The sequence below is a fragment of the Myotis yumanensis genome, unplaced genomic scaffold, assembly GCF_028538775.1.
Source record: "Myotis yumanensis isolate MYYU_CA2020_CCGP unplaced genomic scaffold, mMyoYum1.0.hap1 SCAF_4, whole genome shotgun sequence".
Taxonomy (NCBI): domain Eukaryota; kingdom Metazoa; phylum Chordata; class Mammalia; order Chiroptera; family Vespertilionidae; genus Myotis; species Myotis yumanensis.
Genome location: NW_027223755.1, coordinates 103,471,747 through 103,498,060, shown reverse-complemented (window position 1 = coordinate 103,498,060; position 26,314 = coordinate 103,471,747). Strand labels below are relative to the sequence as shown.

Below are 26,314 nucleotides of genomic sequence, written 5' to 3'. Positions count from 1 at the left end.
CGGCCCCACCCTACCTGCGCGCGCAGCCCCGCCCCCGCCCCGCCCTGCCTACTGACCAATGGTTGAGCGCCGCAGGGCACGCCGACTGTACATTGGCGGCGCCGGGACGCGGGGGGCGGGAGCGGCGCGCAGCTGTAGCGCGGGAGCTTCGGAGCCGGCGGCGACTCCGGCGGGCTCGGCGGGCACGCGTGGCCATGGAGGACTACGAGCGGGAGCTGCACGGCGTCGAGGACGACTTCCACAGCCAGTTTGCGGACGAGCTCGAGGTGCTGGCGGAGCTGGAAGGTGGGCGCGGGCCCGGGCGCGGCCTTGTCACTTGTAGCCGGGCAGGGCCCCGGCCTGCCTGCCCCGGGCGTTCGGGAGGGCTGCTCGGGGACCGGGAGCGCCGGCTGCAGGCAGCGCGACCCGAGGCGGTTGCTGTGCATCTTCTCTCCCTGCAGGGCCCGAGGCGCTGTCACCCTGCAGGGACAGGGTCCGGCCGACGTTCGAGGAGGCCCTTGCTGGAGGGGACGCTGCGGCGCCCTGTTCTCCAGGTGGACCCGCAGGGAACCGCAGGGGTGCCAGGAGGAGGCAGCTGGCCGCCGACGCAGAGAGGGACAGACTCCTCCTCGGTACGTCCGTCGAGGCCCCCATCGGGGTGGGAGGAAGGCAGGGGAAGCACCTGTTTCTTCCCAGACTGTGTTTCCCCAGCTCCCGGGGTCAAGCGGCCCAGGCTGGAGGCGGTCAAGAGGCTGAACTTCGGGCAGGATGAGATGGAAGAGCCGCCGCTTCCCGACTCCCCTCCTCGGGACATCACCCCCCCACCGAGTCCTGAGGTCCCCGCTGAGCTGTGGGGCGAGGGGTGTGTGGCCTGGGGGTCCGAGAGTCTTGGGATCGAAGGGTCTCGTGTTTCTGACCAGGCCCCAAGGCCTGGGCTGTGGGCCTGTGGGCGGGTGGGCAGCAGAGGGGGAGCCTGGCTCCTTTCCTGAGGGTAACAGGAAGCAAAGTGCAAGACAGCCTGGTCCTTTCCCAGGACTGTGGACCCTGGTGCTGACCTGGGGCTCAAAGGGGCCCCGCCAGCCCCTCGCAATCCGGTCCTGAGGCGACCCCCTGTCCTGGAGGACTACATCAACGTGACCTCCACGGGCGGTGACCGGGCCTTTCTGGTGCTCCGGGCGGACCCCGTGGGCACGGGGGGGAAGGTGGGTGCTGTGTGGCCATGGGGGGTGTCTAGGCTGGCCACAGCTGCCCTGTGGGGTTGGCAGGCTTGCACAGCCCCGGAAATCATGTCCACACGAGGACTCCGGGGCTCCTCGGGAAGTTCACTGGGCTTCCAGCCGTCAGTTCAGGAGGGACTCTTCCTCTCTCTCCCTTCTTCTGCCCCCTCCACTTTCTTCTCCTCGCTCCTAGAGCTGCCCCCTCCCTAGGGGCTTTTGCTCCTCCAGTCCTTAGTGAGAGAGGGGACTCCTCCATCTCTAGGCCTGCCGGGGCTGGGGGATGCCACCTAGGTCTCTGAGCATTGTTGGGAGGGGGTCATGGGTAACCCCGTGACCGAGGAGGGTGTTCAGAGGTGACTGCTGCTCTCTCTCCCCCACAGAGCCCTTCCGTGGGCACCCAGTGGCGTGGACGTGGCCGCCTGGACCTGCTGGGTGTGTCTTTCACTTCTCTGAAGGAGCAGGTTGACAGTGAGGTGGGGCCTGCTGGGGTTCGCTGGGAGGAGAGGGGTAGCTCTGGGGCGACTGGCTGTCTGAGCCATCCTGATCCTAACCCCTGTTGTGCACAGCGGCGGCAGCGATTGCTCGAAGAGGCCCAGCGGCTCTCAGAGACGCTGCACAGGTGACGTAGTGGGTCCTTTTGCTCCTGGAACCTTCAGCAGTTCTTGAACTACTGACCCCCGGCCTGAATTCTGTGCAGGGAGTGATCCCTGCTGGAGTGAAGGCCGGGCGGCTCAGGGCACAATGCTCTTCAGCCTCAGGACAGAGGAGATGGAAGAGGAGACCCCTGAGGAGGTGCCGGCTAACCGCCAAGAAGACTCCCCGCACAGCCTCTGGGTGGATGAATTTGCGCCCCAGCACTACACGGAGCTGCTCAGTGACGACGTGAGGCCTTGCACTTGCTCAAGTGTGCCTGGCTTTCTTGCTGCCAGGAGGGGGGAATTCAGGGTCCAGCCAAATAACATATCACCAGCCCACAGCCCTGTTGGAATGGAAAGCAGGGCTCTGGTGTGCTTTGCTGAGTTGTAGATGGGGAAACTGAGGCAAGTACAGGGCCGGCATGCTGCTGGTCACCTCTGGTGTGGGCTGCGGATCCAGAGCACCCCGTGCCTGTAGCCTTTGTTTCCTCTCCTCTCAGCAACTGATGCCCCTGGGCGGGGTGCCCCGGGGCTCCTGGAGGGGTCAGGGCCAGGGCTATGGGAATGGAGGCCCCTGTGTGAGCCTCACTCTGCCACTCACCAGTAGGATGAGTGGGGGTCACTTGTTACTCAGCCTCAGCATCCCTGTGTGTGTCCTCGGACAGCACGAGGGGCAGGACGGAATCCTTGGCACTGGGGGTTCCTCCCAGGCAATACCTCCCTTCCCGCAGTTCACCAACCGCTGCCTCCTCAAGTGGCTGAAGCTGTGGGACCTGGCGGTGTTCGGCCGAGAGAGGCCGGCCCGGAAGCCCAGGCCCAGTGTGGAGCCGTCCCGGGTTGGCAAGGAGGCCACAGCTTCCGGCAAGTGGAAAAGCCACGACCAGGTGTTGGAGGAGATGCTTGAGGCTGAGCTGGACCTGAGCCGGCGGCCCCGGCAGAAAGTGAGCCCAACCTCTGTGCACTGCATGCATCTCTGAGCCCAGGGGTTATACTCCCTGGCTGGTGCCTTTGTACCTCGGGGACCACAAGGCATGCAGTGTGCCCCTCAGCGTGGCTGAGGGCATGACGACCGGAGGGGAGTCCGTGATGTGAACGGGAGTTGGTTGTTCTAATGACGTGGGTAAGGTCAGTGTCCCTCGAGGGCCCAGTACCTCCCGAAGGATGACTGTGGTGGACAGTGAGTGGTTCTGAGGGGTCAGTAACGGCTGTGGCCCTGTCAGGTCTCCCCATCACTTTATTCAGGGTTTTCTCTCTTTCTGAAGTGTTCGTTCTGAGCCATGGGCATGCTGGGGTCCTCATTGATGACGGGTGGGTGTGGGGTGATACGGACATTCCCTGGCACCACGCCTCATGGGACAGGATTATCAGCCGTGGTGGTTGGGTCAGATTCTCCCCAACGTGGTGCGGGTTGCAGCCTGTCTTTGTGTCTTGGTTGTAGGTAGCGTTGCTATGTGGACCCCCTGGGCTAGGCAAGACCACTCTGGCCCATGTGATCGCAAGGCATGCTGGGTACTGTGTGGTGGAAATGAATGCAAGGTGAGTGGAAGGGAAGGCCTGACCTCTGGGCCTCGTGTCTGTCCTGATCTGTCTGGTTGAATCTGGGACACGGGTCCTCGGGGCATCGGGATTTGGAGCAGTCATGTCGCAGGGTAGCCTCGAGGAGTGTAGCAGCTTGGCCCTGGGAGATCATCCTGCCAGGGACAGTGGCTGCTGCCCTGGCCGCGGCCACAGCTGCCCTGATGGCCCCTCCCCTGCTCTATGGTTACAGTGACGACCGCAGTCCTGAGGCCTTCCGCACGCACATTGAGGCGGCCACGCAGATGGAGTCGGTGCTGGGCATTGGTGGGAAGCCCAACTGCCTGGTTATCGATGAGATCGATGGGGCCCCCACGGTGGGCCTCCTGGGTGCCTGGCCAGGGGTGGGTGGGTGGGCAATCGGGGCTGTGGCTCATTGCACCCACTGCATGTCCCCCCAGGCTGCCATCAACGTGCTCCTCAGCATCATTGACCGCAAGGGCCCGAAGGAGGCAGAGCTGGGGGGCCGGGCCATGTTGGCGGGTGAGGGGCGGCGGCCGCGGGCAGAGGGGGGTCTCTTGATGAGGCCAGTCATCTGCATCTGTAATGACCAGTGAGTAGGGTGGGGCAGGATTTTGAAGGTAAGGGCCTGTGGGTGCTCCACTGGGCGGGGCTTTCACAGGAGGGCAGAGGGCCCCTGACCACCCAGTGGATTTGAGGCTGGGATTTGGCATGAGGGTTTCCCCCCACACCCTGTGCCCATCTGCAGGTTCGCGCCCTCTCTGCGGCAGCTGAAGCAGCAGGCTTTCCTGCTCCACTTTCCACCTATACTACCCTCCAGACTCATACAGCGGCTGCAGGAGGTCAGTGGGGGTGTGGAGGTGGGGCACAGGGCTGGGGCTGCATGGCTGACGACAGGGTGGGCGTGACTCCTGTCATGGTCTCATCTTCCCCTCCCCACCTCTCTACACCCCTCCCCTCTGCCATCCAGGGCACTAGCCCCTCTGCTGTTGCCACTCCCTTCCCCCCATCCCAGGTCCTGGGGTGAGGGTGACTGGTTCACTTTGATCTCTGGCGGTGGGTGGTCCCTAGTGGGGACCGAGATGAGTCTACAGGATCTGTAGTTTTTGTCTCCTGTAGGATGAGAGCAGCTACTCACCTGTTTCTAGGGAGGAGGTGGCTACAGGGTGGAGCTCTGAGAGGGGGGTGGATAGCCGTGCTCTTGCCTCCTGCAGATCTCCCTACGACAGGGCCTGCAGGTCGACCCAGGTGCCCTAGCAGCCCTCTGTGAGAAGACAGACAATGACATCCGAGCCTGCATCAACACCCTGCAGGTGGGCGGGAGGAAGCTGGCTGTGGGGGCGTGGGACAGGGGGCAGCTACCTCTCAACCCCCACACCCTGCGTCCAGTTCCTGCATGGGCGAGGCCAGCGGGAGCTGAGTGTTCAGGCTGTGCAGACCACGCGAGTCGGCCTCAAGGACCAGCGCAAGGGGCTCTTCTCCGTGTGGCAGGAGGTCTTCCAGCTGCCCCGGGCCCAGAGGTAGAAGGGGTGGACAGAAAGAGTGGGTGAGCCAGGCTCAGCCTGGATACCTATGGTGCCCCCAGCCCTGACATAAACCCTGCGTGTGCAGTCCCCCCCCCTTCCACCCCCGACCCCCCGTTCTGCCAACAGAAACCCAAGGCTGCTTGGGCCCTGCTTTCAAGGCTGTGCCTCAGCCTCCCTCACTGCTGCCTCCTTGGGGCTGCCTCGAGTCGGGAGGGTGCTGCCCACAGGAATAAAGTGGGTGGGGCTCCACTCCAGCTTCAGCAACCCTTCTGCAGGCGACGTGTGGGCCAGGACCCCACTCTGCCCACCCACACGCTCCTGCTGGGCGATGGGCTCACGGGGCTGGGGCACCGGGCTGCCGAGGCACCCCTGACCTTGGCTGCACAGCGGTTCTACCATATCCTGCATGTGGCTGCCTCCTCGGGCGAGCATGAGAAGGTCGTCCAGGTAACTGCACTCTCCCTGAACCTTTTTCCAGGGTGCCGTGTTGGGGGTGTTCCCTTGTCCCCAGACTATGAACAGGAGACAGTTCAGATAGTGCCAGGCTCTAGAAGAAGCAGGTGGGATGGGAATGAGGTGGGGCAGACAGGGCATCAGAGAGGCCTCGGGAATATGAGCAGCACAGAGGCCAGAGGAGAGGCTGGTGCTAGGAGGGGGGTGGCCACCAGCATGGCAGGGTGCTGGGTGTGGGGATGGGGGTCGTTTTGATTGATGGGATCACTGGCTACCAGATGGGAACCAATGTGAGGGGCAGTGTGGCAGCACTGGGGAGCCTGATCCAGTGGCAGGGGGTGGGGTGGGCTTGATTCTGGACATGAGCTGCGGGAATGGGGACGTGGATTAGAGAGCAGGTAGGGATTTTGGCCTGAGCAGGTGGCAGAGATGCACCCCCAACCTTGAAAGCCCGGCCTAAGCTGTCTCCCTAACAGCCTCTTTGGGTTAGTGGTTAGGGATCCGTGCAAATCCAGAAACCCATGGTTGCAGCGGGCAGAGCAAGTGCAGGAGGGGAGGGGACGTCTACGTAGAAGGAGAGTGGGGGCTCTGCCTCAATTCTGGTGGACAGACTCCCTTTAGGGAGGGGTGGGGTGGGGTGGGGGGTTCTTTCCTGCACATCCCAGGATCTTGGTCAAACCAGAGTGGGGGCAGCAGGTGGCCCTCCTGGCACCCCCTCAGGGCCATGTGGGCACTCACATGTGGCCACTCGGGTGCTATCCTGAGTCCCCGCACTTGGCAGGGCAGATGGGCAGTGAAGGGTCCCTTGTGCTGTGGGGGGGTCATGATGCTGGAGGGGCTCAGGGACCCACTACTCACAGGGCCTGTTTGACAACTTCCTGCGGCTGCGGCTGCGGGACTCCAGCCTGGGCACCGTGTGTACGGCCCTCGACTGGCTAGCCTTTGAGGACATGCTGGGCCAGGCCGCCCACCACAGCCAGAGCTTCCAGTTGCTGCGCTACCAGCCCTTCCTGCTTGTGGCCTTCCACTTGCTGTTCGCCTCCAGCCATGTGCCAAGGATCGCCTTCCCGAGTAGCCAGCAGGAGGTGTGCCCTGCACCCTGCCCTTCGCCCCTATCTAGGCCGGGCCTGGGATCCTGGGGGTCCTGGCTGACCTGGTTCTGGTTTACCCTCCACCCCAGGCCCAGAACCGGACAAGTCAGGTGCAGAACCTGATCCAGACACTGGTGTCAGGTATTGCTCCGGCCACTCGCAACCAAACAGCGCCCCAGGCCCTCGTCTTGGACACCCTCTGCCTGCTCCTGGACATCCTCGTGCCTAAGCTTCGCCCTGTGAGTGCCTCACCCAGAAGGAGGGTGTGGCTTCCGGCCGGACTGGGTTCCTGGCTGTGCTCAGTGTTCCTACCTATTACCTACCTACCTGCCCGCAGGTGAGCACGCAGCTGTACAGCACGCGTGAGAAGCTCCAGTTGAGCAGCCTTGTGGGCACCATGCTTGCCTACAGCCTAACCTACCGCCAGGAGCGCACGCCTGACGGGCAGTATGTCTACAGGCTGGAGCCGTGAGTCTGTGCAGCACCCGGATTGAGGGTTGTGGGGGGCTGGGCCGGGAGTGGAAAAGCATGGCCTTGGTGAGGCGTGAGTCTCAGTTTCCCATTTGTTAGAGGTTGGCGGGAGTGTCGGTTCTAGCTCAGCTCCTGCCCACATGTGACTGAAGTGGGCCCCCAGGTTGGGCATAGGTAGCCCCAGGACCTGAGCTTGTACTACAGAACTCTCTGCCCCAGGGTTCCCCAGGAACCCCACCAGGGGGTCCTCGAGCTCCCTAGGGCTGTTCCCCTGTCCTGAGATGGTTGTGGGGGTGGAACTCGGGCCCCAGGGTCCTGCTGCCCAGTCAGGGCCCCAGTGTCTGGGATGCAGGTGTTTCTCTGTGCCGATGGCAAGGAGGCAGTAATGGCGGTTTCTGAGCACGAAGCCCAGCCTGAGGCCCAGCCCTGCCATGTCTCATTCCCTCCCTTTGTAGCCCTAGGGAGGTCCCTGTCCTGCGGCTTTCTCGTTCTGGCATTTGGAGTCATTGTGGTGGGTGCCCTGCTGCTATCACTACTGAGCAGGTGCCTCCCCCCCCCCCCCCCCCCCCCCCCCCGCAGGAACTTGGAGGAGGTCTGCCGCTTCCCTGAACTGCCTGCCCGAAAGCCCCTCACCTACCAGGCCAAGCAGCTTATTGCCCGTGAGATTGAAATGGAGAAGATGCGGCGGGCAGAGGCCTTGGCCCGAGATGGGGACAGCCCCCAGGTGAGCCCACCTCTGGCTTGGGGCAGAGCAGGGCCTTGTAGGGTGGATCCTGCCCTTGGAATGGCCCTGCCCAGCCAGCTCTCATCACATCCACTTCCTGCAGGTGGATGGCAGTCCCCCCAAGGCCAAGGGCCCACAGGGGGCTGCTGGGGGGAAAGGGGCACAGCCACCCACCCCACGCAGCCACGAGCAGCGGCTGGAGCGCATCCTGAAGAGAGCAGCCCTGGAGGACCAGGTTTGGGGGCTGGAAGGGGCACGGGGGTGGGGCTGTGTTACCTTGGTACAGGCTGGTTCTGAGCTCTGAGGGACCCACCTAAAGGTCCAGTCCCTGCTGCTCAGCAAGGTCGGGTTTCACCTGGGCTCAGTCCCACTTGGGCAGGAGGGTGGGTTCTGTTGGCACCTCCTGCCCTGGCCCTGACAGGGACCAGGCAGCTGTGAGGGTGGTAAGGGGCAGAGGGGACCCTTGCTGAGTGGGTCAGTACAGGGGGAGGGGAGGGGCTGGGAGAGGTGTCTATTCCTCAGCCGTGGGCCACGGTGCAGAGGCGCCACGAGGCCCATCCTCCCGGGGAGAGTTTTCCCTCATGGCAGGGAGTGTCCCGGATGTGTCTGTCCGTGAATCTGACCACCCGCCCTCTGCAGACCGAGAGGGATTTCTTCGGCCGTGTGGTCATCAGGAGAGCAGCAGCCCTGAGTGCAGGTGTGCGTGGGTGTGGGAGCTGTGGAGGGAGGGGCTGGGGTCAGTCAGAGGACCAACCCTGTGGCCCCCACAGAGAACACAGCCCCTGAGACTGACGCGGTCGAGCAGCGCATGGGCACTGCGGTGGGCAGGAGCGACGTCTGGTTCCGCTTCAAGGAGGGCGTCTCCAACGCTGTGCGACGCAACCTGCACATCAGGGACCTGCTGTAGCTGGGTCACACCAGACACCCCACTCCATGGATACCCCAGGTCCGTGCTGGATGCTCTGATTTACACCGGATGCCCCAGTGTTCATGACTGACACCCAGATCGACACCAGGCACCCCAAGGTCATGCTGGATGTCCCCAGATCCACACTGGACCCCTTGGTGTTGCTTTCTCTGTTATTTTTTATTTGGATTCTGAGAGGACCTTATTAAAGCTGGGGACAGTGACACAGGAATGGTGTAGGACTTAAGAAGCAACAGGAGGGAGCCAAGGCCCAGCTGCTGTCAGCTCACTGGAAAGTCCAAGAAAAGGGGGCCTTGGGGACAGGTTCAGGGGGTTCGCCCCTGCCCATTGTTCCCATGGTTGCGAGCCTCAGGGGGCCCCTTAGAGTTTAGGAGAAGAAGGGGAAGGAAAGGCGTTCTGGGAGCACTGGGAAGTCTTTATAAAAGTCACACCTTTACCGAGTTGTCCTCTTCACAAAGGCATGCGCCTGGGGCTGGGGGTCTCACAGGATGGCACACTTGCCCTTCTCCACCCACGGGTTGTTCTTCATGAGGTCAGGGTTGAGGAAGGGGTCTTTGGGGATCCCCTCCTCGATCCACTTGAGGAGCCTGTGGGTGGGGAGATTGGGGTGAGCAGGTGGGCACCTTGCCCCTCAAGTGCTGCCCAGCGTTACACATGAGGGTCTGATCATAGCTTATGCAAATGAGCACAGGATAGGGAAATGAGATGCAAATCAACAGCTGGCCCAGGGTGGGGTGAGGCTGAGGCTCTGGGGTCCTGGGGACTCACTCAGGGATGCTCTTGGATGACATCTCCCTTTTGAAGGCCAGCTGGTACTTGAGGCTCTCAACCTCCTTCTTCATCTGGGGCACGTCCCACTCCTCCATGGGATCGGGGGCTTCGGAAGTGGCCAGCCTGGGGCTGGAGGACACGAAGAGGTGATAGAGATTCCAGCCTGTAGTAGCCCCCAGACGGTCTCCCCCACCGATGAGACCCCCACAGGAAAGGAGGGAGCACTATCCTTGCACAATGACAACCCACTGCCCGGGGAGGTCCCCAGGGGCTGCACCACCAGCCCCACAGGCTTCCCCAGATCCACACAGGCAGTACTGGGGTGCAGGGCCTGGGTCTGAGGCTCCACTAATGAGGTTCCATTCGACTGCCCTGCCCCCAGGGGCTAATTTGCTGCAGAGGAAACTTTCCACCCTTAGCTCTGCCTCCCCACCCAATCAAAGCCTCACCATGGCTGGGCCTCTGGGTTGGAGACGGGAGATAGCGGGAACCGGCACACAGCAAAGACAGGTTCCCAAGAGCCCACACCAACCCGCCCCCTGTGAGGCCCGCTTCCCACTCCTGGGGGCAGAGGTGTAGCCCAGACCATGCAAAGGGCAGGACCCTGCCTGTGCCTTCCCCTACTTTGCATGGACAGAGCCCCCCCTGCGGGCACGTTAATCCTGGGGCTAGGAGGATTTGACTGCATTTTGCATCTTTGGCTGGGGGTTGGGGTGCTGAGGATCTTGGGAGGTCAGGACTCAGAACAGCTGCAGCCTCCTGCTGCCCAGTGTTGCCCCTGGAACTTCACAAACATCGGCCCAGTTTCTGCTTGTGAACCAACCTGGCAAAGTCTCAGGTTGAGACCTCTCAGGAGATCCAGCGGTTGGGGGAACATGAGGGCAAGTTGCTCTGTAAGTCCCCCACCCAGTTCACTCCAGGGGCCCAGGGAGTCCCTTGTTGCCCCCCCCCGCCCACACACTACCCCCATCACTGAGGCTGGGAACCAATGGTCTGGCTTTCTTGACTGGGAGGGTGGGCAGGGGGTCCACAGGCTGACGAGTATGACCCTGCGGCCTCAGGCTGTCTCCATGGAGACGTGTGTGTGTGTGTGTGTGTGTGTGTGTGTGTGTGTGTGTGTGTGAGAGAGAGGGGGCGGGGGAGAGGGGGGGGGTGGGTCCTGTTCCTTGTGGTGGTTGGGGAGAGTGCACAGACTGGAGGGGGTCGTGGGGTGGTCAGCCAGGAGTGAGGATGAGAGCCTGGGGAGTAGGGGATCTCTGAGGGGCAGTCAAGGAGGGGGTTCGCAGGCTCCTCTCCCAGAGACCCCAAATTCCAGCACCCCAACCCCCACAGCAGGCTCTCATGCGGACAGACATGGGGGGCATCCCTGTCGGGGGACTGCAGTGGCCCTGTCCACAGCCCCCTCCTCCGTCTGGCCCTACCTGTGTGAAGCTGCTGCTGAGCCCGGCCTCAGTCCCATACACTCTGCCCACCCCACAGCCCGCCCTGCCCCCAACACAGTGCTTGGTGGGCACTGGGGGGCGGCGAGTGTTGCTCACGGTGGGGGGGACCTGGCTCCCCTTCCTGTAAGCTGCTCTGTCCCACCCGCCTGCGCACAGGGGTCCTCCCCACCAGGCCTGGTCCCTTGGGACACTCAGGGCGGCTGTCCTCCCCTGGAAGATAGGCAGGGGCGTCTTGTCTCTGGTTGGGTCTGTCCGGGTCAGCCCAGTGAGACCTGGGCAAGTCTCAGAACCCTGGGCTTCAGTTCCCTGCTCAGCTTCAGGGACCAGTTCATCAGACTTACCTTGGGCGGTGATGGCGAGGGAGAAATGATGACAAAGTGACTGAAGACTAAGTGATGGGCGAGTGAGCCTGGCACACAGGCAGAGCCCAGCAGGTGCCCGCCCACTCCTGCCACCTGGGGCCAGGCTCTGGCACCGCCCCCACCCTCCACCCGCCCTCCTCAGGGCTGAGCTGACCCTGGGGACTTGGCCTAGCCTGGCCAGCCTCCAGGGGTGGCAGATGCATTTCCAGGTCAGCTCTGGCCCTGGGTGATGCAGTCCTGTCCTGCCTTTCAATCTTCAGTGCAGACACCATCAGGGCCAAGACTGCACCCCCTTCTCTGACAATGCCCTGGGTGTGCACTCTCAGGGAGGTTGTGTCCCCGGGGTCATTGGGCGATGCAGGCGCCAGGCTGTGTGTGCCCCCAGGTGGCAGGGCCCAGCTCCCTAACCAAGGTCTTTAAGGAGGCCAGAGCCCAAGGCTCCCAGGCCCTTAGCAGGAGCTCCTGTGGCCTCTCCTGGGCCAGATCCCCTGCAGCTGGCCACTCTGCCCCCCTCCCCCCCGGAAGGCAGGACGCGGTGCCCCCTGCCCCTTTAGACACCTGGTCCTTTCTGTTGTGATTCTGTAAAAGGGGTCAGTGATGTCTCGGCCCCTGGAGCAGGCACATGATGACAGCTCAGGCGGCACTCTGGAACTGGGGCAAATCAGGGAAATTAGGGATTATTTTTATTATGGATTTGGGGATGTGGGGAGCTTAGAGCAAGGGCATCTGTGTTCTCAGGGCAGATGGCTACAGTGCTGGCCTCTGTCCATCCCCACCCCTCCCCACCTCCTCATCCCCCAGGGCCTGTGCTCATCTGCCTGCCAGGCCCCTCAGGTGCCCTGACTGGGCTGCCTGGGGCGGGGGCCCTGCTCACACTGGTGGGAGGCTCAGGGCAGGGGCCCTGGTCGGGCAAAGACTGGCTCAAGGTTGGGACTGAGACCCAGGCTGGCCAGCCCCACTACCCAGTCATGCCTTCCCCTCAGAGGGCATGGGTAGAACCGGGCACCCAGGACAGGCTCTGGCCTGGCGGCCCCAAGAATCTCCTGAGAGAAGCCCTGGTGTGGCCTGGCTAGGTGTGGGCCCCGTGGTCGGCTCCAGGAGCTGCTGCAGGTGCTGTTTGAAGTCCTCCGCAGTGGAATCAAAGCTCAATGTGGTCACAGCTGAAATCCACTAAGAAGCACCGGCAGGGCTCAGGGGCCCACACCGTAGCTCACCTGGGCGTCCTCGGCCCACGTGGCCGGCCTGTAGGCGGGAGCCTGTGGGCACAGGTTCCGCGCTCCCCCAGTGCGGTGCGGAAGGTTTCTGGGCGGCTGCGGGGACACTCGGGGCTCAGACGCGGTCACTGTGCTGCCTCAGCCCGGTCCATAGGATGAAGGCCACAGCTGCGCTTGGTGGCCAAGCTGAAGAGCGTCTGCCGTGTGAGCCCGTGAAGCCACCCCTTGGTGAGAGTGGGGGAACCTGTGACTCCTATTTCTAACCTTCCTGGGTCCCAAACTTGTCCAGGCCCTCTCACCAGCCTCCTGGGGGGACGGCAGGTCCAGGACGTGGGAGGGGGGACACTCGAGAGGCAGTGGCAGCGCGCCCTTCAGCTGAGTGCCGACTCGCAGGCTCCCAGAGTGGGCCCCAGGGGACCAACCCCTTTCTGAAATTAGCTGCACTAACCGGGCTGCTGGTGCGAGCCCACAGAGCTCCTCCCTGGCCTAGAAACTGCTGCTCGAGCCCCGCGCCTGCAGGGGCCCCTCATGGGACTGTGATTCAGGCCAGGCCGCCCAGGGGACGTGCAGGCATAGGGGGCAGGGGCGACGAGACTGGCAGTGATGCTGTCAGTGTTCGCAAGAATAAAAAATGGTGTGTGGGTCGCTCTGACACCTTCCTGGTAGGGTCTCCGAGGAGGGCTCAGAGATGAAGGGGAGGAAATGCCCAAACAGACAGGACCACGGATGGGTGCTGCCCTGCCTGCTCCCAATGTGGCTCCGACCTTTGGCCTGTCCCTCACCAGGTCACCTCTGAGCTACCCAGTGCCACTCTGGCTGCTGTCAGCTCCAGGTCCATGTGGGGGGACAGTGCCACTGGCTTCTCCAGAGACTGAGCCTCCTCCGCATGGCTCCCCACTGAGGGCAGGCAGCGGGGCAGAGGTGGGCAGAGGTGAGGAGCCGTCAGCAAGAGCGCCACCTCACCTGGTTAAACAGCTCATGAAAACCTATGGACAGTTTCTACATTATCTTTGAAAGTTTGAAAATGATTTGCAAAAATAATTTAAGCTCTTAGACCCACAAGTGCAGGACTCCTGTTCTCTGCCAGGGGCCAGGGGTCTCTATGGGGACCATGGACTGGCACCCCCACCCCAGCCTGGGCCTGGGTTCAGTGTGGGGCTCCCTCCGCCTGCCTGGACCCTGTCTGCTGCCTTCCTGGGTGCAGAACTTGGTCTCAGAGGCAGACACTAGGTTTACAGGAATCTGGACATCATCCCCCTCCCTGCCCCAGTTAAATCTCCCAGCGGTGGGTCTCTCTGACAGAGGAGGGAATGAAGCTGACCAATGTCCAAAAGGCACTGTCCTGATTGGCCAGAATGGAGCCACTCTGACTGGTAGGTGAAGAAGCTGATTGGGTGGGGTGGGGGTGGGGTGGGGAAATACAGCTCTGACGGATGGGGAAGGCCTCCATCCTATTGGTTGAGGTGGGATTCCAGGAACTCCTTTATAAGGGCTGGCTCAGATGGAGAACTGCAGGGCAGGCGGCTGGTTCAGGGCGGGCTTCTCCCTGCCCTGCCGTTTGCATGTTCGCACGAGAGGCTCCTGTGTAGAAAGGGCTGCTAGGCTCCATTTAAAACAATGTGAGCCCAGCCGGCCATGGGAGCCCTTTTTAGTGGGTACCTTCTTTCTCCAGTTATTGTCAACACCACCCTCTACAAGTGTAAAAACCAGCTCAAAGGCCGAACTACAACAGGCCCAGCCCCGCTGCAGCCAGAGGATATTTAGAAAAAAGAGGGGCCAACGCTGGAGAAGTGGGAGGCAAAGGGTCTGTGTGGCTCCGCCCACGCTGCAAATTTGGGCAAATGACCTTCGAGGGGGCCAGACACTCCCACTAGTGGCCTTGGTGGGCAAGTTGGGCTGTGAGACTCCGCATAAAACAGGGCTGTGTTGGAGAAAGGTGCCGAGAAAGGTGACAGAGCTGGGCAAGGCCACACCCAGCTCTCCTGCCCAGGTGTCCCCACCCCCGGTTCCCACCACAGGTCTCCTCACCCAGGTGTTCCCACCCCAGGTTCCCACCCCAGGCCTCCTCACTCAGAATCCCTCACCCACGTGTCCCCACCCCCAGGCCTCCTCACCTAGGTGTCCCCACCCCAGGCCTCCTCACTCGGATCCCCTCGCCCCAAATCTCACCCCATGTTGCCTCTCCAGCGGCAAAGCCATGAACACTGTTCTCCTAAAGGAGTGTTCTAGAAACCTAAGCGAGCTACGTAGTTATTGCTCACAATTTTTGGAAGGTCTGCCCCAGAGACATCAGGCACTCAGTGTACAATTCCAGGCTGGACAGGTGGGTGGCAGAAGGCCATGCTTGTCTTCCAACATGACACCATCCAAGGATCCAGGCGATGTCCCTGAGGGTCCGAGGAGGCGGGTGTGGGGGCAGGTGTGGGGGCAGGCGGGGAGGGGCGGCTTGGAGACAGAATGGCCTAGTCAGGCACAAGAAAGGGAGCTGTGGCATTTGCACCCTGTGAAGCCTGGCCTCCTGACCCACGTCCCATCCTGCCCCACCGCCATCTGCCACGGTGTCACTGGTGATCTGGCCCACGGGGGACCCTGGGCCATGTCTGCATGCATCTCTCAGAGCCTCTCATGACGGAGGTGCTACTGCGTCCAGTGGGTGGAGGCTGGGCTGCTGTCCCCACCTGTCGGCGTGCCTCCCTTCCCTTCTTGATCCCCCGGCCCAGCCCTGTGCGAGGCAGGGGTGTGCACGTCCCACCTTCTGGGGGTTCCTGTGTAACAGGCAGATGTGCCAACAGCAGCGCAGGGTGGAAAATGCTCTCCCAATGTCTGGAGGACCCTGAGCAAGGACTCGGGCCTAGGGGTGCGGGGCTGGATCTTGGAGGAGGGTCCCAGCAACCCTGTCAGGATGGCATTTGGGTTCACCTGTACCCCCAAAGGCACTTCTTTTTTTTGTGTGTGTGTTTTTTTTTAAATATATTTTTTTTATTGATTTTTTACAGAGAGGAAGGGAGAGAGATAGAGAGTTAGAAACATCGATGAGAGAGAAACATCGATCAGCTGCCTCCTGCACATCTCCTACTGGGGATGTGCCCGCAACCCAAGTACATGCCCTTGACCGGAATCGAACCTGGGACCTTTCAGTCCGCAGGCCGACGCTCTATCCACTGAGCCAAACCGGTCTCGGCCAAAGGCACTTCTTGAGAACTTTCTATGGGCACTCATTTACTTGGGGGAAAACAGAAGCCGGGAGGTGGTGTGATGGATGCTGTCTGCCGCCAACTGGTGCCCCAGGCCTGCTCTGGCCTCCAGGTGGCGCCGCAGGCCCACACGGCACGGCTCCGGCTCCGGGTGGAAGGGCTGCAGCCATTGGCGGTGAAATTCCGGGCCCTTAGCTCTCCTACATTTCAAGCTTCTGTGATGCGGTGACATCTCGGGGCACTTACTGTGCTGGGAATGAAAATGGAGAAACCTGTTACATTTCCACTTAAAGCCAGAATCAGAAGTTCACTCCATGTGAACATCACATTTTAACACAAACAGCCATCTTTTCCCTTAGCCAATGTCGAGGCATCATTTGCCGTGTGTAGGCCTCTTACAGGAAGGGCTGCCTTCCAAGCTCTGTTCTGCCTTCAGTCTGTCACTACGCTGCCCGCTGCCTGGGAGCAGGGATGCTGTCAGAAGGAGGGGAGTGCAGCCTCTGAAGACCATGCGGCCCCCAGACCTCCCTCCCCCAGACCTCCCTCCCCCAGACCCACCTGGAGACCCAGCGGGGCCGTCTCAAGCCCTTTTTTGTGGTTCTGTCCACACTGATTGGATGCCTTTTGCTGAAGACATGGAGGGTCAGATGTAAAATATTTCCTATAATTTTGTGGGGGGAAAGAGCTTGGGGAAACGGGATTTGTAATCAAGGTTACATTCCGAAGCTGCCCGTCAGTCTGCTGAGGCCCAGGTTGTTCGGGATTCCCAGCAAACACTGGAGGAACCCCGGAGGCATGCGGCTGAGCTGGGTTGACCTGGGAGCTGCCCTCAGGTCCTGCAGGGAGTCGGGGGCAGGGCCGCAGAGCGTCTGTGAGAGGGACTTGGTGAACCAGTCACCGAGGTCTCGGCCTTTTACCTGTAAGGGTCTGTGAGAGACCTCGCTGGCATGGGTATGGGGAATCTTACTGCCTTTTAAAAATGATTAGGAGACTTATTTTTTAGAGAAGTTTTAGGTTTGCAGGAAAACTGAACAGCGAGGACAGTTTCCCCTAATTCCCTGCCCTGCTAACCGTGTGCACGCGGCGGTACATTTGTCACAATGAATGACCTGGCACTTGGTCCAGATCTCTTTAGTTTTCATCCAGTGTCCTCTTCTGTCCCAGGACCCACATGGTGTTTGGCCCTCCCGTCTCCTCCGGGCGGGGGCCATGTCCCTCCGCCTGGCCTGTTCTGGGGTGAGCTGGCCAGGGTGTCTGCAGGGTGCCCCTTAGTTGGGTTTGTCAAGTGTTTTTCTCCAGGTCAGGTGGGGGGATGGTGACTGCTTCTTGGACCATAACCTTTCTGTAGGTCCTGCTTCCTTCCTCTGAGAGGCGCGGCGCTGGGGAGGGGGCAGTGGTCCTTTCTGTCCTCGAGAGGAGAGGGAGAGAGCGGAGGAGCCAGTGCAGGGCCAGCAGCCCGGCTGGGGGAGCAGGTGGTGACACAGAAGCAGCAACGACAAAGAAAGGCTGAGGGAAATGGGCCCGACGTCCTCAGCCCCTGGTGGGAGCCCTGGTGGCAGAGCCTCGTGAGCGAACCTGGCTAGAAGCCCCTGGTGGGAGCACCTGGCAGGGAGCACCTGGAGGGGAGCTCTGTAGCCCCTGCCAGCCTGGGGCCTCATCTCAGGGGGAGCAGAGGCTCTGCTTCGGCAAGGACTGTCCAGGCCCTGCGGCCAGGGCTCAGCCCTCAGTCCCCCAGGATCCAGTGGGCACCCCGCCAGCCGCCCTCTCCCACTGGGCTTGCTCTTCGGCTGAGCTCATGTGAATGTGTGTTCAGGCCCCTGTCTCCCCAGAATCCTTTGGCTTTTCTAGGGGCTTCACTCTTACTGTGGGCGTTTCTCAGGGCCTCGAGGTGCGGCTTTCACCTGCTTGACCTCTCAGGACCCAGGTGAGGGTGCGCAGGGAGACTGGCTCCTGCGGGGCCGGCTCGGCAGGAGCAGGAGGGGGGAGGGAGGGTGTAGTGCGGGGACCAGTGACACTCTGGGCTGAGTGGCTGGAGTTGGACTTGGAGGTGGGGGAGGTGCTGGGAGACCTGACACTTTTGGAACCCACTTCCCGGCCAGCCTCTTTCCCTGCTTAGCGCTTGGCGGGGAGCAGCCTGGAACCCCCTGGCCACCTGGGCCTGACATCTCGCTGCTCCTGCTGCTGCTGCTGCAGCTGGTTTGTGAAAAGCTGTTTTATTCCCAGAAAAAGTGCGTTTGGTTCCACTGTCGCCGACATATCTTTAGCCGAGTGACAGTGGAGGTTCCTGGCTTTTAATAGATGTTCCTAATGAGCCTCTGTTTCCTGTTGTCCCTCAGACAGGGGCTGACGGATGGCTTTACAGCCCCGTCTGCAGGACCTACAGCCGAGGGGCCTCCGCGGGCCTGGTGGACTGTGAGCACAGCGGTTCTCGCTGCGTTTGGTGAGAGCGTGTCTTGACCCTTCATTTCTGTCAAGTCACAGCCTGTTCCAGACTCCGCCCTCCTGCTCCCCGTGCCCCATGGCCTCCCCAGCGGAGGCTTCCTGAACACTGAGAGCAGAAACAGAGCCCTGCTCCCCAGGAATCGAACTTTTGTGGTTTGTCTTCAGAAAAGCAAACCAAACGTTGAGTGGGGGTCTTGTGGATTGCTTCATTATGGACGCATAGCCAGATCTTCCCATTCCACCCCCCACCCCACCTCCTCTCTTTCTCCCCGTGGGGGCGGGAGCTTTTCTGTACAAGACTCAGGGCCTCCATTTCACTGCCTGCGAGCTCTGCCCGGGGCTCTGAGCTCCTGTGTAAGACACGGGGGTGGGGGTGGGGCGTGAGTAAGAGGCAGGAAGCAGGATGCCCCCTGCTCACCACGCACACGTTCACCTCCTGTGCCTGGGAGTGGGGCTCACAAACGGTCTGGTGTTTCAGGGATGGGCCTGCATTGTTCGGGAGCAGGGGGCGGGGTGGGGGTGTGGGGATTTATTGACCTTATTCCAAGTGGAAGAACTCCGGTGTGTCAGGACAGAAATAGTGACTCTTGTTAATGTCACGATAATTTGTCAGGTGCCCTAAACACAACCAGGGTTTCACTGAGCGAACCAAGCCCTGGCCGGGTGGCTCAGTTGGTTGGAGTGTTGTCCAGTGCACCAAAAGGTTGTGGGTTCGAGCCCGGGTTGAATAGGTTTCTGAATCTTGGGTAGCTCCTTGGAAATCAGGCTGGCTTTTCAGGGAGAGACACTTTAGATTTAAAATGCAAAAGTGTTTGCCCCAGCTGGTTTGGCTCGGTGGATAGAGTGTCGGCCTGTGGACCGAAAGGTCCCAGGTTTGATTCCAGTCAAGGGCACATGCCCAGGTTGCGGGCTCGGTCCCCAGTAGGGGGTGTCCAGGAGGCGGCCGATTAATGATTCTCTCTCATCAATGATGTTACTGTCTCTCTTTCTTCCTTCCTCTCTGAAATCAATAAAAATATATTTTAAAAAATAAAATGCAAAGTGTTTGACGCGGCTCTTTAACATCTCGCCTGCCGAGAAGGCATCTGTTGAGAATTACGTGGGCCCTGCTTTTGTGGTCATGAGTCCAAAATGGCCTGTTTAACCCCGGGCAGAAAATTAAAGCAACAGTGAGCCTGCCGTGCGGGGAACAGACGTGGTGTCTCGACCTTGAAATGGGCGAAGGCGTCTTTTGCTTTTGCCATTTGCCTCTGTTTTGTGTACTGGTGATGTCTGGTGTCGCTCCATCGCCTGGCGCAGGCCGTGACCTCCCTCCCTCCACATGAGGGCGCATGTTGGTTCTTAAACCCTCCCCAGGGTTTAAGCTTGTGGTGGGCTTGCGTTCTGACGGGTGGGAAGCCCTGGCTGGCGCTGTTTTACCCGCTCGAGGTCTCGACCTGGCCGCCGGGTCCTTCCTTACCCTCTGTGATGACTGGGACCCTTTTCTCAGAAAATAAAACGTCCTGGACAATAATGTCCTTTGATCAAATGATCTTAACAAGGGGGTGCCCAAGAGAACGTGAAAAGGCTGAGGTCGTCCCTCCCACCGGTTTTCAAACACCCACCAAAGGTTGGTGCCCTCAGGCAGCCGGCTGTCCTCCAGGGGTGGGCTGTGTGGGGGCCCTGTGAGCCTCTCACTGAACCCTGAGGTCCCCCCACATCCGGACCCTGGAGGGGCTGCCGGAGCCTGTGCTTTTCAGGGGCTCAAGGAAGACGAGTGGAAACAACGGAAAGACCAGCACCCCAGTTAGAAACTTCACCAAGGACTTGAACAGACACTTCCCTGGAGAAGATAGACAGATGGCCAGCAAGCACCTGAGAAGACCCTCAGCAGCTGCCCTGGCCGGTTTGGCTCAGTGGATAGAGCGTCAGCCTGTGGACTGAGGGGTCCCAGGTTCGATTCCGGTCAAGGGCACATGCCCAGGTTGTGGGCGTGGTCCCCGGTGTGGGGTGTGCAGGAGGCAGCCGATCAGTGATTCTCTCTCATCACTGATGTTTCTATCTCTCTCCCTCTCCCATCCTCTCTGAAATCAATAAAAATATATTTAAAAAAAGACACTCAGCAAATGTAAATCAAGACCATCACAAGATACCACTTCACAGCCACTGTGGTGATTATAACACAACATGCAACATCACAAGTGGCGGTGAGGACACGGAGAAGTGAACCCCGTGTGGGAATGCGAAACAGAGCCGCTTCGGTGGGACACAGTCTGGCAGTTCCTACAGAAGTTAAACAGGGAGTTACCATATGACCCAGCAATTCCGCGTGGAGGTGTGCACCCGAGAGGATTGAAAACAGGGGCTTGAACAGGTACTTGGATGCCCCTGTTCATCTCGGCATTGTTGGCAGCTGCTAAAGGCAGACAGCCCAAGTGTCTCTAGACGGAGGAATGGATGAGCAGGATGTGGAATAGTATTCAGCGGGGAAAGAATGAAGCACTGACACATGCTACGATGTGGACGGACCTTGAAAACATTAAGTGAAATAATCCAGACACAAAGGGCCAATATTTGTCTGAGTCCACTTATATGAAATGCCCAGAACAGGCCACTCCATCGAGATGAACGTATGCTAGTGGTTCCCAGAGGCTGGGGTAGGGGAACGGAGTGGCTGCTAATGGGCTAATGGGTGGAAATGTGTGGAATTAGGTAGAAGTGGTGGTTGGATAGACGTATTCACACATCAGAGAGGAGCAAGCCTCCTTCCCCATCTTCGAGGGAGGATGCTGACGGTGGTGTCACGGTGACAGTGTATGGCTTTGAGGGGCCAAGCCAGGAATTTGCCTCTCTCTGTCCCCCCTTCCCACCTGGCTCCTCGGACTGAGAGTTGTAAACTGGGGGTTTTGGAGGAGACCCCCTCTCCCCAGGCCAGGAGGATGCCGGGAGACGTACCTGTGAGCGCATCTTGGCCTGTTATTCAGGGATGTTTCTTGCGACGACAAGAGCCATCCTGCAACCTCACGGCGCACACGCAGCCCTGCTCTCGGCAGGTTGGGCTGGAGTGAGCTCTGCGAGGCTGCAGACATCTTCCCGCCAGAATCCCCGGGGAATTCTACATTTCAGTCACACGCTCTACATTTTCATTAAGAGCTTTCACCCGGAGAAAATGATGGATTCGATTTTCTTGCTGGAAAGGAGCCAGATAACATTAGATGCCTCTCAGGCCCCGCCGCCCACCCCGCCTGCTCTGCTCTGCTCTGCTCTGCAGCCTCACGTGGCTCCGCTCCCGGCACCGGCACCGGCGCCGGCGCTGTTTACGCACTGGAGGCCGTGATGTGCTCCTGCCTCCGCTGAGCCTCTGCTCTGATTGCACGTGTGACTTCGCTCCCACAAGTCAGGACAGCTTTGGGCCTCGGGCTCTGCGTCTGGCTGTGTGGTTTTCTGTTCTTCCCAGAGCTTGTTAGGATTTGTGGCTGTAGGCTGGTAGAACAAAAGACATGAATCTGTCTCTTCTGGTGTCTCCCAAGCTCTCACTCTTCTTCGCAGAGATAACAGGCTGTCCCTTGCATCTAGATAAGAATTAAGAGTTTGTCTCCAACCAGCCACATTTTAGCAAAGCCTGGTTTTGATAGGTGGCTGTCTCCTGCCACTGTGCGTGGATGCTGAATTTTAAAACAGTTGTTACTTATTCTTCTCCTTCTTCTTTTTTTTTTGCAAACAATAAAGTCCTATTTTTTAAATTTTTAAATTATTATTATTTGTAAATTTATTTATTTAAAAAATATATTTTATTGATTTTTTACAGAGAGAAAGGGAGAGGGATAGAGAGTCAGAAACATCGATGAGAGAGAACCATCGATCAGCTGCCTCCTGCACACCCCCCACTGGGAATGTGTCCGCAACCAAGGTACACGCCCTTGACCGGAATCGAACCTGGGACCTCTCAGTCCGCAGGTTGACGCTCTATCCACTGAGCCAAACCGGTTAGGGCATTATTTGTAAATTTAGATTCTTTATTGTTTAAAGTATTACATATGTCTCCTCCCCCCTCCCCCCATTGACCTCTCCTGGCCACCCCCACCCCCCAGCACATGCCCTACTGTCTGTGTCCATTGGTTATGCTCATATGTAGGCATACAAGTCCTGTGGTTGATCTCTTACCCCTTCCCTCTCATCCCGCCCCCCCCCCACCCCCCCCCGCCCTGGTCTTCCCTCTGAGGTTGGATGGTCTGTTCGATGCTTCTATGTCTCTGAATCTATTTTTGTTCATCGGTTTACGTTGTTCGTTATATTCCACAAATGAGTGAGATCATGTGATATTTATCTTTCTCCCACTTGTTTATTTCGCTTAGCATAATGCTCTCCAGGTCCATCCATGCTGTTGTGAATGGTAAGAATTCCTTCTTTTTTACCGCAGTGTAGTATTCCATTGTGTAGATGTACCAAGGTTTTCTAATCCACTCATCTGCTCATGGGCACTTAGGCTGTTTCCAAATCTTAGCGATGGTGAATTGTGCTTCTATGAACCTAGGGGTGCATATATCCTTTCTGATTTCTAGGGATATAGTCCTAGGAGTGGGATCACTGGGTCAAATGGGAGTTCCATTTTTAACTTTTTGAGGAACCTCCATACTGTTCTCCACAGTGGCTGTACCAGTCTGCATTCCCACCAGCAGTGCACGAGGGTTCCTTTTTCTCCGCATCCTCGCCAGCACTTGTCATTTGTCAATTTGTTGGTGATAGCCATTCTGACAGGTGTGAGATGGTATCTCATTATCATTCTGATGTGCATTAGTGACTTTGAGCATGTTTTCATATGTCTCTTGGCCTTCTGTATGTCCACTTTGGAAAAGTATCTCTTTAGGTCCGTTGCCCGTGTTTGATTGGGTTGTTTATCTTCCTTTTGCTAAGTTGTATGAGTTCCCTGTGAATGTTGGAGAGTAAACCCTTACGGAGATAACATTGGCAGATATGGTCTCCCAGGCAGCGGGCTCTCTAGTTGTGTTGCTGATGGTTTCCTTTGCTGTGCAGACAGTTGTTACTTCTTCCTGCGTCACGGCAAGAAAGGAAAGATGACGCTGCGTGAAAACGGGCTCAGGTCCCTCGGGGGAGACCGCTAGGGCGTCGCTGGCTGCAGTGGGTGCCAGAGCCCCCGTGTCTGCGTTATTCACATGCGGGCCGCCGTGTCTTTAACTTCCGTGTGGAATGCAGCAGAAACCGTAAGCAAATTTCAGACAGCCTCGCCCCCACATGTTGCAGCAGCTTAGATGAATCGCGTTTAAAGCTCAGCATCCAGAGGCAGGAGGAGCCCGGCGGCTGCAGGGCGGTTTCTGTGCTGTGTTCGGACAGCGGCAGACGCCTCTGCAGGCAGATCTGAGTGCATGGTCCCCTGGAGTGGAGAGGAATGTGCGGTCGGGGGCGCGTCGTGGTCAGACGACCTGGTCACAAACGAGCTGACTTTCCCAGGGATGGAGACCCTGTCGGTTCTCTCTGCGCCGTCTTCTTCCTGCGGCACGGCTGGCCGCGGCGCGGCTTGGCAGCGGCTGCAGACACAGACGCCCCTGCGAAGGCGCTCCTTCCACCCCCTCCCCGAACGTTAATGTCCCAAAGGGTGTCGCTTGGCAGCTCGAGGAAAGCTTAATGGGCAGTTTCGTTGGTTTCTTGGTGCTGCTGCCCAAATACCATAGACATTTTTGGGCGCAGGAGACACTAGGGAAGCCCCAGGGGCAGAGGCCCTGGACCGAGGAACTTGGCAAGTGATGTGTGGTCGGCCTGGCTGCCCCAGGGGCTCGGGGTGAGACCATGATGGCCATTCCTTTCTTTCATTTTTTTGATTTTAAAGAGAAATCCTTTTATTTCCTTGTTTCACAAGTAAAGCTGGCTGAACGGGTTGCTTTCTGGGATTATTCAGAGGCCAAGTCCCTTATCCTGTCCGACTCCTCCGACTCTTCCTTTGCTTCAACCTTGGCTGCGGCCGCTGCGGCAGCGCGAGCAGCTGCACAGACGCAGACGAATCCGCCAGGAAGGCCTGACCGCGGCCGCCAGTGGAAGGTGTGATCCGTGTCCACAGACAAAGCCAGGACCCGTGTGCCCACTGATGATACAATGGGGCACCGCTGCCACAGCTGGGTCACCAATCGGCAGACTCGCTGGCAACGTGGCGGACGCCTCCAGGAAGCGAGGATTCCTCTGAGGTGCCAGGCTCTTCGGGCCGTGGACGCCGCCATGGTCATGATCTGCCCAAGGAGAGGGGAGCTGCCCCGCACGGCCAGCGGCGTGGCTTCGTCCCCAGTCGTGATCAGCTGCATGTCACTCATCACTCAGGGTTTCAATGGTGCCCTAAGGCCTGTGAGGAGGAGCCTGCTCCGCCTGTCCAGTGTCAGGGCTGCGCAGGACTCCCCCGGGGCGATGACACCAGCACGGGCGGCAGCTGGCACCTCATTGGCTGGCGGCGTGTCCCTGACGTCAGTGAGGTCCTCTTGGTGGCCACGCAGCCCGCCTTCCCGGGAGGAGAAGGCAGCAGTTCCTCCAGAGCCGGCTGCTCCCCGAGGCCCTCGATGGCCTTGCGCGTCACGGAGTCTTGCCCATCAGCGCCACAGCCTCCCCGCGGGGCGTGCGGGTCTGCGGCTCCTGCTTGGGGCCCTCCTTGGCGCTCCCACAGTGAGGCATTTCGATCATTGCCCGACAGTCGGGTGCTCTTAAGGGCGTATTGGACTCCCAGGTCGCCGTCTTCCCTGCTGCCTCAGGGGTTACCACACAGGCTCAGAGGATGTGGCTCATGAGGACGCCTGCCGAGCCATGGCAGCTGTTTGCACAGTTATTTGTCGTTCACGGTGTCGTCACCTTCGGGGCCAGTGCTGGCCGAGGGCTGACTCGTTGGGTTGTTTGTCGACTTGCTGATTCACTGTCCCCTGTGCCAGGCATGCCAGGAGGAGCTGGGCGCACGGCAGTGAGCGGTGGCAGGCTGCCTCCGGGAGCCTCACTGCCCCCACAGCACCACTGGCCGCTCCCGGCCACCGAGCCCCAGAGACACAGCTGGTGCGGACGGAGGCACCCCGAGTGCAAAACACACACCCGACGAGAAGACTGAGCCCCCAAACGAAGCAAGTTATCTTCCTCACAGGGCGGGACGGCAACGCTTTAGGTACGTCGGCTGAAATGAAATGCATTATTAGGGTGATTTCACCTGTTTCCTTTTACTCGTTGAGTGTGTGGTACTGGAAAACTTAAAGGAGAACTGTGGCCCGAGACGTATTTCCTTTGGACGAGCCCACCTTCTGGGAGCACACATGCACACAGTCACACGTAAACATGTGCACATGCATGTGAACACACAGACATGCACACCGTGAGCACATGCACAGACACCCACACCCGAGCGCACACAGGTGCAGGCCTCCTGCCCCCGAGCCCTTCATTCCTCTTCGAGTGCCTTCCCTGGACCCTCGCGCGCCCGCCCCGTCACAGTCAGGACAGGCCGGCTTCCAGCGGACGCCGGGGCAGGGAGGCCTCAGCGCCGGGAGGGCCAGGGAGGAGACTTGCAGCCTCACAGGGCAGAGGGGCCTGCCCCTGTCTGATGGTCTGAGTCAGGCGTGTCCTGAGAACCTGCCCGCAGAGTGGGGAACCTGTGTGGGGCGAGGGGCACCTCCCCCTGCGGGGCCTCCTTCCCGGCACGGGGACCGCAGGGGGGACGGGAGACACACCAGCCCCTCGCCACCCCCCCCTCCCCCGGCTGCCACTTTTTCATGATTCAAAACAAATGGATTTTACCAGGTTCTTCCCTTTAAAAAAAAAATTGAGATGAAATGCACACACCATAAAATTAACCACTTTAAATTCAACGATCCAGTGGCATTTAGCACATTTAGAATGCGATGCACCCACCACCACCATCTAATTCCAGAACATTTTCCTCATCCCCAGACACTACGTACCCATTAGCACCAACCCCTGCCCCCAGCCAGCGCTGTGCTCCTCCTGTCGGTGGATTTGCCTGTTCTGGACAAGTCAGTCACATGCTATATGGCTCAGCATCACATGTTCAGGGTTCATCTGTGTTGTAGCGTGTTTCAGTGCTTCATGCCTGTTTTTATTCCCATCCCCAACCCCTCCCCTTTGGCGAACAGCAGCTTGTTCACTATATCTATGTGTCTATGTGTCTGTTTCCATTTTGTTTTGTTTTTTTAGATTCCACATATGAGTGAAACCATATGGTGTTTGTCTTTCTCAGTCTGACTTATTTCACTTAATATAATACCCTCTAGGTCAGCGGTTCTCAACCTGTGGGTTGCGAACAATGAAAATACATCCTGCATATCAGATATTTACATTATAATTCATAACAGTA

The 26,314-nt window shown here is 59.4% G+C and overlaps 2 protein-coding genes across 2 annotated transcripts; one reads left to right on the top strand and one right to left on the bottom strand.

Moving 5' to 3' along the window:
• Positions 1-180: 180 nt before the first annotated feature.
• On the top strand, positions 181-8,763 carry CHTF18 (chromosome transmission fidelity factor 18). The gene is made up of 22 exons (XM_070413352.1): positions 181-285; positions 441-611; positions 691-841; positions 1,013-1,181; positions 1,577-1,669; positions 1,763-1,815; positions 1,949-2,078; positions 2,563-2,772; positions 3,270-3,367; positions 3,600-3,723; positions 3,808-3,959; positions 4,116-4,209; positions 4,582-4,680; positions 4,757-4,887; positions 5,169-5,340; positions 6,207-6,431; positions 6,527-6,676; positions 6,775-6,905; positions 7,488-7,632; positions 7,736-7,867; positions 8,272-8,329; positions 8,403-8,763. Exons 1-22 carry the CDS (start codon positions 195-197, stop codon positions 8,537-8,539), a joined length of 2,916 nt encoding a protein of 971 aa, XP_070269453.1. The 5' UTR covers positions 181-194; the 3' UTR covers positions 8,540-8,763.
• On the bottom strand, positions 8,706-11,194 carry GNG13 (G protein subunit gamma 13). The gene is made up of 3 exons (XM_070413353.1): positions 11,115-11,194; positions 9,329-9,460; positions 8,706-9,147 (listed from the first exon to the last, which is right to left on the bottom strand). The coding sequence occupies exons 2-3, from the start codon at positions 9,424-9,426 to the stop codon at positions 9,042-9,044; spliced, it is 204 nt and encodes a 67-aa protein (XP_070269454.1). The 5' UTR covers positions 9,427-9,460; positions 11,115-11,194; the 3' UTR covers positions 8,706-9,041.
• Positions 11,195-26,314: the final 15,120 nt, after the last annotated feature.

Bases quoted from the DNA above. Each gene is read 5' to 3' on its own strand.
- GNG13 (XM_070413353.1), bottom strand. From the start codon at position 9,426: ATGGAGGAGTGGGACGTGCCCCAGATGAAGAAGGAGGTTGAGAGCCTC. The intron at 9,148-9,328 runs GTGAGTCCCCAG...CCCCACCCACAG, and splicing joins TCATCCAAGAGCATCCCTGA to GCTCCTCAAGTGGATCGAGG.
- CHTF18 (XM_070413352.1), top strand. From the start codon at position 195: ATGGAGGACTACGAGCGGGAGCTGCACGGCGTCGAGGACGACTTCCAC. The intron at 1,670-1,762 runs GTGGGGCCTGCT...TGTTGTGCACAG, and splicing joins AGGAGCAGGTTGACAGTGAG to CGGCGGCAGCGATTGCTCGA. The intron at 7,633-7,735 runs GTGAGCCCACCT...CACTTCCTGCAG, and splicing joins GAGATGGGGACAGCCCCCAG to GTGGATGGCAGTCCCCCCAA.